Raw genomic sequence first — 13,741 nt, 5'->3', positions numbered from 1 at the left:
TAACAACACTGTCAACCTGCACAGAAAAAGAATTTTAACAAAGACAAATGTCTCGCTCTGAGTAAGAACTGGAACCAATTATTAACAAGGTGGGACAGTGGAAAACTGGTTGGACAGCAACTAACCAATCAGGAGGGATGGATGATGGAGGTATAAATGCCAGCAGAATAGACATGTCCAGGTAGCATTCCTGATGAAGATGGCAGAATTTGTCATTGAAACATTGGTTAAAATCAATACCTGTACCCAGCGGAAGCATCAGAAGAGTTTATTCGTTATATACACTGGGAAAGCACCAGATTAACTTTTACTTAAATAAATTATATACGTCTGTATTTACTCAGAAGATGGACACAGAGTGTGTGGAAGTGAGGCAAAGTGGCATCAAAGAAGACCCTATACAGATGACAGAGTAGGAGGTGTTTGCTGGCTTGAGACAAATTAGGCCATTTCAGGGACGACCCATCTTCTCTATTCCATCTACAACACGTAATGAGGCACCCTAAGCCAATAGGCTGGTCCTGGACTTATTTTCCATCTGGCATAGTTTGCATTTTGTTTGATTGTTTGTGGTTTTTGTATTGCTATATTTATGCTGTATTCTTGGTTGGTGCGGCTGTAACGAAACCCAATTTCCCTCGGGATCAATAAAGTATATCTATCTATCTATCTATGTTCTTCAGATTATCAAAGTGCTTTAAACGTGGGAAGAGTCTCCAACAAAGTTGAACTTGTTATTCACAGAAGGGTTTTGTCGGATTCATTCCAAGATGAAACTTGCTTGCAGCTCTGTGTCTGATGCATATCAATGTCGTGTTAAGATCTGCTTGCTGATGCTGAAAGATTGGAACAAGTTGGAAATTCTGAGCCAACACCACACCCTTTTTGTGCTGTGGTACAATTTTTCTTCATCATTTTTGGGTAACTGACAAAGGTGTCTTTGTAAGCACAGGAAGCCGGTGGAGTAAAGCTTCAATGCAATGATGGTTTTTCAAAAAGCACTTAATTCGGTGTTCATCTACCTCCTATGTGCTTATGTTGAGAGCAGCTGTGGAATAAACGTGGTGGATAATGGATATAAAGACATTGTGATTGCAATTAAACCAAGTATCCCATATGACGAGAAGCTTCCTGAAAAAATCCAGGTAGGATCTAAAATGATACACATCTGTTGCTTTGTGTCAATGTTGTGTTGTATTACCTTGAAATTGGGATTTGATGACAGAAGGAAGAGTTAAAAGAATATGTGTCCGTAATTGCTCTGGTATCATAATTAAAATACAACGAGATATTGATTTTAAACTTGTGTTTCCTTTAGGCGATGATGATTGAAGCCTCCTCCTTCCTGCATCAAGCTACCAAAAAGTGGCTCTATTTTTCAGATGTTAAAATCCTTTTGCCTAAAACCTGGCTGGTTAACTCCAGCTTGGTTCAAAGACGAACTACTCAATCGTATGAGAAGGTAAGAACAAAGAAATCAGAGAGTGATAGTAAATGATTGTATATCAGATCGAACAATGATAGCTAGTGCCTAGTTGCCCAGGGTTCAATACTGAAATGGATGTGTTGGATAACATTTATAAATTTATGGATGAAGGAGTGTCAAAGTGTGAGAGGGTGATAATGTACGCTGATGTAGATGGAGCTGCTGAATAGGCAGCAAGTTACAGGTGAAGTGAAAGACTGAAGTATATACAATATAACACCAATTATCTGCTGTTCAATCATTCAGAAATCCTGATGGTTTAGCATTTGGCTCACTGATGACGTTTCTCTCCACCCCCACACCGAAACTCACCAGTGTCCCATTTCTGTTCTCCCTTCAACTTATCCGGATCCTGCGCTCCATTGAACTCACTGGAATCCTATTTCCTGTGCACTCTTTATCCAAACCAGTGCCCCATTTCCTTTCACTGCACTGAAACCCAGTCTCTGCTCTCTCATTTTCAACTCACCCAGTCCTGGTTTCTGCCCTCTTCCTCAACTCACCGGGACTCTTTTAACTCAATAGCACCTCATTTCCCATGGTCCCTTTAAGTTCACCCAATTCCCTTTTCCTGTTGCCCTTTTACACTAAACATAGCCTGGTCCCTGCCCCAGATTCAGATTCATTTGTTTATGAATTTGTACATTGAAACAGACAGTGTAATGTATTAACAAAGAACACAATCTGTGGATGTGCTGGGGCAGGCTGCAAGTGCCACCCTATATTCCAGTGCCAACGTAGTATGCCCTTAATGCTTGACAGAACATAACTGAACACAACAGACAACAAAACAACACCAAAACAAGTGCCTTTCCTCCCTCCCACCCCTTCCCCACATACATGGACATTCCTCCAGGCTCCAGACTTCGTCCATCAAACTTTGACTTCCAGTAATCTGACCAACTTTCAGACTTCAATCTTCCGTATCAACCCCCACACAAGCCAACGATGGGTCCCTGAACTCCAGACTCACCTGCTCACCAACCTTCGAATGGAAGAACAGACTCAATGGGTGAAATGGACTAATTCTGCTCTATATTTTATGGTCTTCAAGATTCAAGATTACTTATTGTAATTCTCCAGTAAATGAGTGTAAAGGAGAACAAAATGATTGTTACTTCATATCTGATGAAGCATATAAAAAATCAATAAGCATAAATAAGAATAAATATAATTGTAAAAGTAATCCTGTAAAGGACATAGTAGAAGTAAAGTGCATGGGGAGGAGGGGGTTGTGGGGTGCTCACAGGCAGCGGAAAAGAGTGGCTGATGTGTGTGTAGTGGTGGGTTGAGGTGGGGGAGTGGGTTAATGGATGGAGGTGTTGATCAGCCTGATGGCTTGGGGGAAGTAGAACCATAGAACCTACAGCACAGAAACAGGCCCTTTGGCCCTTCTTGGCTGTGCCGAACCATTTTCTGCCTAGTCCCACTGACCTGCACACGGACCATATCCCTCCATACACCTCCCATCCATGTATCTGTCCAATTTATTCTTAAATGTTAAAAAAGAACCTGTATTTACCACCTCGTCTGGCAGCTCGTTCCATACTCCCACCATTCTCTGTGTGAAGAAGCCCCCACTAATGTTCCCTTTAAACTTTTTCCCCCTCACCCTTAACCCATGTCTTCTGGTTTTTTCTCCCCTTGCCTCGGTGGAAAAAGCCTGCTTGCATTCACTCTATCTATACCCATCTGAATTTTATATATCTCTGTCAAATCTTCCCTCATTCTTCTACGCTCCAGGGAATAAAGTCCTAACCTATTCAATCTTTCTCTGTAACTGAGTTTCTCAAGTCCCGGTAACATCCTTGTAAACCTTCTCTGCACTCTTTCAACCTTATTTATATCCTTCCTGTAATTTGGTGACCAAAACTGAACACAATACTCCAGATTCAGCCTCACCAATGCCTTATACAACCTCATCATAACATTCCAGCTCTTATACTCAATACTGTACTCCTCAGTGCCTTACCATTAACCCTGTATGTTCTACCTTGGTTTGTCCTGTGAACATACAATACCTCACACTTGTCTGTATTAAACTCCATCTGCCATTTTTCAGCCCATTTTTCCAGTTGGTCCAAGCCCTTCTGCAGGCTCTGAAAACCTTCCTCACTGTCTACTACACCTCCAATCTTTGTATCATCAGCAAATTTGCTGATCCAATTTACCACATTATCATCCAGATCATTGATATAAATGACAAATAACAATGGACCCAGCTCTGATCCCTGTGGCACACCACTAGTCACAGGCCTCCATTCGGAGAAACAATTCTCTACTACCACTCTTTGGCTTCTTCCATGGAGCCAATGTCTAATCCAATTTACCACCTCTCCATGTATACCTAGCGACTGAATTTTCCTAACTAAACTCCCATGTGGGACATTGTCAAAGGCCTTACTGAAGTCCATGTAGACAACATCCACTGCCTTCCCTTCATCCACTTTCCTGGTAACCTCCTCGAAAAACTCCAATAGATTGGTCAAACATGACCTACCACGCACAAAGCCATGTTGACTCTCCCTAATAAGTCCCTGTCTATCCAAATGCTTGTAGATTCTGTCTCTTAGTACTCCCTCCAATAACTACCTACTACCGACGATAAACTTACCGGCCTATAATTTCCCGGATTACTTTTCGATCCTTTTTTAAACAACGGAACAACATGAGCCACTCTCCAATCCTCCGGCACCTCACCTGTAGGCAGTGACATTTTAAATATTTCCGTCAGGGCCCCTGCAATTTCAACACTAGTCTCCTTCAAGGTCCGAGGGAACACGCTGTCAGGTCCCGGGGATTTATCCACTTTAATTTTCCTCAAGACAGCAAGGACCTCCTCCTTTTCGATCTGTACAGTTTCCATGATCTCACTACTTATTTCCCTTAATTCCATAGACTTCATGCCAGTTTCCTTAGTAAATACAGACGCAAAAAACCTATTTAAGATCTCCCCCATTTCCTTTGGTTCCGCACATAGCTGACCACTCTGATCTTCAAGAGGACCAATTTTATCCCTTACAATCCTTTTGCTTTTAATATACCTGTAAAAGCTCTTTGGATTATCCTTCATTTTGACTGCCAAGGCAACCTCATGTCTTTTAGCCCTCCTGATTTCTTTCTTAAGTATTTTCTTGCACTTATACTCCTCAAGCAACTTATTTACTCCCTGCTTCCTATACATGTCATAAAACTCCCTCTTCTTCTTTATCAGAGTTGCAATATCCCTTGAGAACCAAGGTTCCTTATTCCTATTCACTTTGCCTTGAATCCTGACAGGAACATACAAATTCTGCACTCTCAAAATTTCTCCTTTGAAGGCTTCCCACCTACCAATCACATCCTTGCCAGAGAACAATCTGTCCCAATCCATGCTTTTTAGATCCTTGGGTGAGAAGTTCGTGACACTTCTCACGCCCTTAAACTTTTCGATGATTTTAAGTTCCCTGGCCCCCAACGCTTTATTTTCACCATGGATGTCCAGTCCTTATATACTTCCATCCCCCATCAGGAAGGTCTCAAAGCTCTACGCTTCTTTTCGGATTCCAGACCTAATCAGTTCCCCTCTACCACTACTCTGCTCCGTCTAGCGGAATTAGTCCTTACTCTTAATAATTTCTCCTTTGGCTCCTCCCACTTCCTCCAAACTGAAGGTGTAGCTATGGGCACCCGTATGGGTCCTAGCTATGCCTGCCTTTTTGTTGGGTTTGTGGAACAATCTATGTTCCGTGCCTATTCTGGTATCTGTCCCCCACTTTTCCTTCGCTACATCGACGACTGCATTGGCACTGCTTCCTGCACGCATGCAGAACTCGTTGACTTTATTAACTTTGCCTCCAACTTTCACCCTGCCCTCAAGTTTACCTGGTCCATTTCCGACACCTCCCTCCCCTTTCTAGATCTTTCTGTCTCTGTCTCTGGAGACAGCTTATCCACTGATGTCTACTATAAGCCTACTGACTCTCACAGCTATCTGGACTATTCCTCTTCTCACCCTGTCTCTTGCAAAAACGCCATCCCCTTCTCGCAATTCCTCCGTCTCTGCTGCATCTGCTCTCAGGATGAGGCTTTTCATTCTAGGACGAGGGAGATGTCTTCCTTTTTTAAAGAAAGGGGCTTCCCTTCCTCCACTATCAACTCTGCTCTTAAATGCATCTCCCCCATTTCACGTACATCTGCTCTCACTCCATCCTCCCGCCACCCCACTAGGAATAGGGTTCCCCTGGTCCTCACCTACCATCCCACCAGCCTCTGGGTCCAACATATTATTCTCCGTAACTTCCGCCACCTCCAACGGGGTCCCACCACTAAGCACATCTTTCCTTCCCCCCCTCTCTCTGCATTCCGCAGGGATCGCTCCCTACACAACTCCCTTGTCTGTTCGTCCCCCCCATCCCTCCCCACTGATCTCCCTCCTGGCACTTATCCGTGTAAGCGGAACAAGTGCTACACATGCCCTTACACTTCCTCCCTTACCACCATTCAGGGCCCCAAACAGTCCTTCCAGGTGAGGCAACACTTCACCTGTGAGTCGACTGGGGTGATATACTGCGTCCGGTGTTCCCGATGTGGCCTTTTATATATTGGCGAGACCCGACGCAGACTGGGAGACCGCTTTGCTGAACATCTACGCTCTGTCCGCCAGAGAAAGCAGGATCTCCCAGTGGCCACACATTTTAATTCCACATCCCATTCCCATTCTGACATGTCTATCCACGGCCTCCTCTACTGTAAAGATGAAGCCACACTCAGGTTGGAGGAACAACACCTTATATTCCGTCTGGGTAGCCTCCAACCTGATGGCATGAACATCGACTTCTCTAACTTCCGCTAAGGCCCCACCTCCCCCTCGTACCCCATCTGTTACTTATTTTTATACACACATTCTTTCTCTCACTCTCCTTTTTCTCCCTCTGTCCCTCTGAATATACCTCTTGCTCATCCTCTGGTTTTCGCCCCCCCCCTTGTCTTTCTTCCCAGACCTCCTGTCCCGTGATCCTCTCGTATCCCCTTTTGCCAATCACCTGTCCAGCTCTTGGCTCTATCCCTCCCCCTCCTGTCTTCTCCTATCATTTTGGATCTCCCCCTCCCCCTCCAACTTTCAAATCTCTTACTCACTCTTCCTTCAGTTAGTCCTGATGAAGGGTCTCAGCCTGAAACGTCGACTGCACCTCTTCCTAGAGATGCTGCCTGGCCTGCTGCGTTCACCAGCAACTTTGATGTGTGTTGCTTTTTAGATCCTTTCTCATTTCTTCAAACTTGGCCTTCTTCCAGTTAAGAATCTCAACCCTAGGACCAGATCTATCCTTGTCCATGATCAAGTTGAAACTAATGGTGTTATGATCACTGGAACCAAAGTGCTCCCCTACACAGACTTCTGTCACTTGTCCTAACTCGTTTCCTAACAGGAGATCCAATATTGCATCCCCTCTAGTTGGTCCCTCTATATATTGATTTAGAAAACTTTCCTGAACACATTTTACAAACTCTAAACCATCTAGACCCCTAACAGTATGGGAGTCCCAATCAATATATGGAAAATTAAAATCCCCTACCACCACAACTTTATGTTTCCTGCAGTTGCCTGCTATCTCTCTGTAGATTTGCTGTTCCAATTCTCGTTGACTATTGGGTGGTCTGTAATACAATCCCACTAATGTGGCCATACGTTTCCTGTTTCTCAGCTCCACCCATAAGGACTCAGTAGACAAGCCCTCTAATCTGTCCTGCCTGAGTACTGCTGTAATATTTTCCCTAACAAGCAATGCTACTCCCCCACCTTTCATTCCTCTGCCTCGATCACATCTGAAACATCGGAACCCTGGAATATTAAGCTGCCAGTCCTGCCCCTCCTGTAGCCAAGTTTCACTAATTGCTATAATGTCATAATTCCACGTGTCAATCCACGCCCTCAACTCATCCGCCTTCCCCGCAATACTCCTAGCATTGAAATATATACACCTCAGAAGATTCTTACCACCACTCACAACCTTTCTATTAGCGGATTTGCTTGAACTTTTAACATCATTTATTTTCACCTCAGCCACACTGTCAGCTCTGGCACTCTGGTTCCCATCCCCCTGCAAATCTAGTTTAAAGCCTCTTCAATAGCACTAACAAACCTCCCTGAAAGGATATTGGTCCCCCTGTAGTTCAAGTATAACCCATCTCTCTTGTGCAGGTCCCACCTGCCCCAGAAGAAGTCCCAATAATCCTGAAATCTGAAACCCTGCCCCCTACACCAGTTCCTCAGCCACTTGTTCATCCTCCAGAGCATCCTATTCCTACCCTCAGTGGCACGTAGCACAAGTAGCAATCCTGAGATTACCACCCTCGAGGTCCTGCTTTTCAACTTCCTACCAAGCTCTCTATACTTACTCTCCAGGACCTCCTCACTCTTCCTTGCTATGTCATTGGTACCAATGTGCACCACGACATCTGGCTGATCACCCTCCCACTTCAGAATGTCATGCAATCGATCAGAGACATCCTTGACCCTGGCACCCGGGAGGCAAAAAACCATCCTGGATTCTCTGTGACGACCACAGAACCTCCTATCTGTACCTCTAACTATTGAGTCCCCTATCACTACCGCTCTCCTCTTTTTCCACCCTCCCTTCTGCACTGCAGAGCCAGACTCGGTGCCAGAGATCCGGCTACTGCAGCTTGTCCCAGGTAAGTCATCCCCCCCAACAGTATCCAATGCGGTATACTTGTTGTTGAGGAGAATGGCCACAGGAGAACCCTGCTCTGCCTGCCCTTTCCCCTTCCCTCGCCTGACAGTGACCCAATTTCCTGTCCTCTGCTCCTTTTGCGTAACTACCTCCCTGTAGCTACTATCTATAATCTCCTCATTCTCCCGAATGATCCGCAGGTCACCCAGCTCCTGCTCCAGCTCCCTAACGTCGTTTGGAATTGATTGATTGATTGAAGTAATTGAAGTATTTTATATCAGATTTCTCAAAATGTTTAGGACTACAAAACATGAAATACCCTCTTAGACAAAACAAAAGATACTTTCTTAATACTGCCTAAGTCAGTGATATCAAAATCAGTCATAGAGGTATACACTCAGAAACAAGCTTGTCCAGGCTCCCCATCAACTACCTATTTATAGCAAACCCATTTACTGACACCAGGTCCATGGCAATCCAAATGTTCATCAGATGCTACACATGCCCATTCACCTCCTCCCTCACTTGCATTCAAACCCTAGCCAGTCCTTCCAGGGGAGGCAATATTTCCCATGTGAATTTGCTGGGGTCATCTCTGTGTCCAGTGCTCCCATTGAGGTCTATTCTACATTGGTGAGGCCCATCGTAAATTGTGGGACTGCTTCATCAGGTACCTCCACTTTATCCACAAAAATGTGGAACTGCTCGGTAGCAAAATATTTTAATTCTAATTCCCGTTCCCATTCTGACATGTTGATCCATGGTCTCCTCTTGTTCCTCAGTGTGGAGGAGCAACACCTTATATTCTATCTCGGTAGCCGCCAACTTGATATCATGAATATCGATTTCTCCTTCCAGTTTAAAAAAAAATGTCTCACCCTACCCTCTTCTCTTCACCACTCTGGCCTCTAACATTTTCTCACCTCTCTATCCCTTCCTCCTTCCTTTTCTCCTATGGCCAATCTCCTTCCATATCAGACTCCTTCCTCTCCAGCCCTTTACCTTTCCTACCACCTGGATTCACCTCTCACCTTCTAGCTATCCTTCTTCCCTTCTCCTCAACTTTTTATACTGACATCTTCCCCCTTCCTTTCCAGTCCTGGCGAAAGGTCTCAGCCTGAAAAGTCAACTGTTTATTCCTCTCCCTAGATGCTGCCTGACCTGCTGAGTTTCTCCAGGATGCTGTGGTGTTGCCTGAATTTCCAGCATCAGCAGAATCTCTGGTGTTTGTGAACATTCTCTATTTGCCTGGGTCAGTGTTCCCCAACAACCCCCGAGAAGCTTGACACCAACCATGACAAGGCAACCCATCCATCAGCCTAAACATTCATCCCCTTAACTACCACAACATATTATCTGCATTGTGCATTGTCTACAAAATGGATTGTAATCCTGGCTACTCCAAGAGCACTTCCTAAAGAGCTGGAAAGTGTGCTGACTGGCTGCATTACAGTCTAGTATGGGAACACCAATCCTGTTTAGTGGAAAATTGTACAAAATGTAGTGGATTCAACCCAGTACATCACTGGTAAACCGCTCCCAATCATTGAACACATCTACATGAAACTTTGCTGTAGAAAACTAGCATCCAGTATCAAAAATCCTCACCGCCCAGCCATGTTCTTTTCTTGCTGATGCTATCAGGTAGAAGGTGCAAGTGCCTCAGGACTCACACCACCAGGTTCACAAACAGTTACTACCCCTCAACCATCAGGTTCTTGAACAAAAACGGAACAATACAACACTCATTCTATTTCTGGTGTTCCCACAACTGATGGTCTCACTATAAGGACTCTTTATCTTGCTATTTCATTGTCTTTCATTTCATTTTATTTCATACTCTTTATTGCTATTTATTTATATTTGCATTTGCACAATTTGTTTTTCATTGATTCTACTTACAGTTATTGTTTGCAAAGTGTCCCAAGGAAACTGAATCTTAGGGCTGTAAGTGGTGACATGTACTCTGATAATAAATTTCACTTTGACTTTAACTTTACTTTGACTACTTCGATTTTAACAAAGCATGGCACAGCAATCAAGTAGCAGAAGGAAAACAGCCAGGTAAGGAAACCACCGTCTGCAGGTATGCATCAGAACAAAGAAAGACGGCACTGATTCAGGATAGTAGACTTCAACTGCCTATCAAGGGCAGCTCAAGGAGGGTAATAAACATTGGTATATTTAAAGCAGAGTTGTTAGGTCCTTGATTCTTAAGAGCATCAAAAGTTATGGGAGTGGACAGGAGAATGGTATTCAGAGGGATAATACATCCGCTATGTTCGAATAGCGGAGCAGACACAATAGCCCAAATGCCTCAATATTACTCCTGTATCTTATGGTCTTATGGCCTGGTCTTCGGAGATGTCCAAATGTCAAATAATGAATGCATTATGAATAAAAATCTGGAAAATATTATTATAAATTCTATTCAATGCATATTTCTTACATTATAACTCTAGGCTCACAGTTCTATGGATTACAACTATTACATGGGTTTTAATGTGGAAAAGTACAATTGTATTTCACAGGCAAATGTGATCATTGCTGAACCCAATCCTCTGTATGGAGACACCCCATACACCCTGCAGTATGGAGGATGTGGGGAGAAGGGCCATTACATTCACCTTACGCCGAACTTCCTACTAAATGACAGTCTGGTACAAGTTTATGGTAAAAAGGGTAAGTTAACATCTTTGAAGCATATGTTTTGAATCTGATGAAACTGCATCTAGGCTTCCAGTGATAACAACCTGGCAAAAGTACAGGAAGTCAGAAGTTCTGGTGAAAAACTTGTGCCGGTTGGTAAGTTAAGTGAGAACATATAAACTACCCTTTGTTCAGGTGGGTGACAGGAGAGTAAGGGTGGAGTTGACGGGGGCTTGACTAGGACATGGAAAAGTGGATCAGGGATGTGGAAATACTAATGGTGGTAATCTGAGAGCCAGCACGTCTCACTGGGCCAAATCTCCTCTTCAGAGAAATGAGACATATCACTGCAGTATTTAAACATTCAGAAATGTGATTTTTAGTGGCAGGAAATGAAAGCATTACAATGCAGAAATTGCACTTTTGTTTGGTGGGTGTGAGGGGGGATTATGCTGGAGTTGCTGGTCATTAATAAGGTACAAGCTAGATGAATGGGCAATGGGACCAATGTTAGTAATCTAGGTAAGTGTTGGGACTTAGATTTAGATTTCTTTATTTAACCACATGTACATTGAAACATACAGAAAAATGTGTCTTTAGCATGAACAAATAACACAATCTGAGGATGTACAGGAAGCAGACTGTAAGTGTCACCACACATTCTGAGGCCAATATAGCAAGCTCACCCACTATGTTCAGCAGTACAACACGGAGACAACATACACCAGGCACCAACAATGAAACAAACTCCCTTCCCACCCCATTCACTTCACACACACACACACACACACACACACACACACACACACACACACACACACACACACACACACACCTCCAACCCCAGAGAGTAAGGTTAGAGCAATGATACCAAGATAGGTAGAGGACCAGGTAGTGTTGAGGAAACAGAAAGCCTACAGAGAGACTTAGATAGTTTAGGGGAATGGGTAAAGAAGTGGCAAATGAAATACAATGTTGGAAAGAGCATTGTTATGCATTTTAGTGGAAGAAATAAATGGGCAAACTATTAGTTAGATGGGGAGAGAATTCAAAATGCAGAGATGTAAAGGAACTTGGGAGTCCTTGTGCAGGATACCCTAAAGGTTAACCTCCAGGTTGAGTCAGTTGTGAAGAAGGCGAATGCAATGTTGGCATTCATTTCTAGAGGTATAGAATATAAGAGCAGGGATGTGATGTTGAGGCTCTATAATACATTCGTGAGACCACACTTGGAGTGGTTTTGCAGTTTTGTGTGCAGTTTTGGGCTCTTTATTTTCGAAAGGATATACTGGCATTGGAGAGGGCTCAGAGAAGATTTGCAAAAATGATTCCAAGAATGAAAAGGTTACCTTATGAAAAACGTCTGGCAGCTCTTGGGCTGTATTCCCTAGAGTTCAGGAGAATGAGGGGGGATCTTATAGAAACATTCCAAATGTTGAAAGGCCTGGACAGATTAGATATGGCAAAGTTATTTCCCATGGCAGAGGATTCTAGGACAAGAGGGCACGACTTCAGGGTTAAAGGACGTCATTTTGGAACTGAGATGCGGAGAAATTACTTTAGTCAGTGGGTGATAAATCTGTGAAATTTGTTGCCACGAGCAGCAGTGGAGGCCAAGTGACTGGGTGTATTAAGGCATAGATAGATAGGTTCTTGATTAGCCAGGGCATCAAAAGGGTATGGGATGAAAGCTGGGGAGTGGGGATGACTGGAAGAACTGGATCGGCCCATAATTGGATGGCGGAGCAGACTTGTCGAGCCAAATGCCTACTTCTGCTCCAATATCTTATGGTCTTATGTCAGAATCAGAATCAGGTTTATTATCACCGGCATGTGGCATGAAATTTGTTAACTTAGCAGCAGCAGTTCAATGCAATGCATAATATAGAAGAGAGAAAAAAAAAAAATAACAATAATAATAATAAATCAATTACAGTATGTGTATATTGAATAGATTTTAAAAATGTGCAAAAAACAGAAATACTGTATATGTAAAAAAGTGAGGTAGTGTCCAAGCATTCAATGTCCGTTTAGGAATCGTTTGGCAGAGGGGAAGAAGCTGTTCCTGAATCACTGAGTGTGTGCCTTCAGGCTTCTGTACCTCCTACCTGATGTTAAAAGTGAGAGAAGGGCATACCCTGGGTGCTGGAGGTCCTTAATAATGGACGCTACATTTCTGAAACACTGCTCCCTGAAGATGTCCTGGGTACTTTGTAGGCTAGTTCCAAAATGAACCTGACTAGATTTACAACCCTCTGCTGCTGCTTTCGGTCCTGTGCAGTAGCCCCCTCCATACCAGACAATGATTCAGCCTGTCAGAATGCTCTACATGGGTACAACTATAGAAGTATTTGAGTGTATTTGTTGACATGGCAAATCTCTTCAAATTCCTAATGAAGTATAGCTGCTGTCTTGCCTTCTTTATAACTACATCAATATGTTGGGACCAGGTTAGATCCTCAGAGATCTTGACTCCCAGGAACTTGAAACTTCTCACTCTCTCCACTTCAGATCCTTCTATGAGGATTGGTATGTGTTCCTTCATTTTACCCTTCCTGAAGTCCACAATCAGCTCTTTCATCTTACTGATGTAGAGTGCCAGGTTGTTGCTGTGGCAACAGTCCACTAGTTGGTATACATCACTCCTGTATGCCCTCTCATCACCACCTAAGACTCTACCAACAATGGTTGTATCATCAACAAATTTATAGATGGTATTTGAGCTATGCCTAGCCACCCAGTCATGTGTATTTAGAGAGTAGATTAGTGGGCTAAGCACACACCCCTGAGGTGCGCCAGTGTTGACCATCAGCAAGGAGGAGATGCTATCACTAATCCACACAGATTGTGGTCTTCTAGTTAGGAAGTTGAGGATCCAATTGCAGAGGGAGGTACAGAGGCTCATGATCTGCAATTTCTTAATCAAGTTTGT

At 43.6% G+C, this 13,741-nt stretch overlaps 1 protein-coding gene across 1 annotated transcript in view; it reads left to right on the top strand.

Annotated features, from left to right (window-relative positions):
* The first annotated feature begins 886 nt into the window (after positions 1–886).
* The window catches only part of LOC140206261 (calcium-activated chloride channel regulator 1-like), a 47,370-nt gene continuing 34,515 nt past the window's right edge, over positions 887–13,741 (top strand). The window contains exons 1-3 of the mRNA XM_072274588.1: positions 887–1,145; positions 1,319–1,462; positions 10,692–10,842. Of these exons, the coding sequence (XP_072130689.1) occupies positions 981–1,145; positions 1,319–1,462; positions 10,692–10,842 (460 nt within the window). The 5' untranslated portion in view covers positions 887–980. The remainder of the gene's footprint in view (positions 1,146–1,318; positions 1,463–10,691; positions 10,843–13,741) is intronic.

This window comes from Mobula birostris, chromosome 12, assembly GCF_030028105.1.
Source record: "Mobula birostris isolate sMobBir1 chromosome 12, sMobBir1.hap1, whole genome shotgun sequence".
Taxonomy (NCBI): Eukaryota; Metazoa; Chordata; class Chondrichthyes; order Myliobatiformes; family Myliobatidae; genus Mobula; species Mobula birostris.
This window is presented reverse-complemented; position numbering and strand designations above follow the sequence as displayed.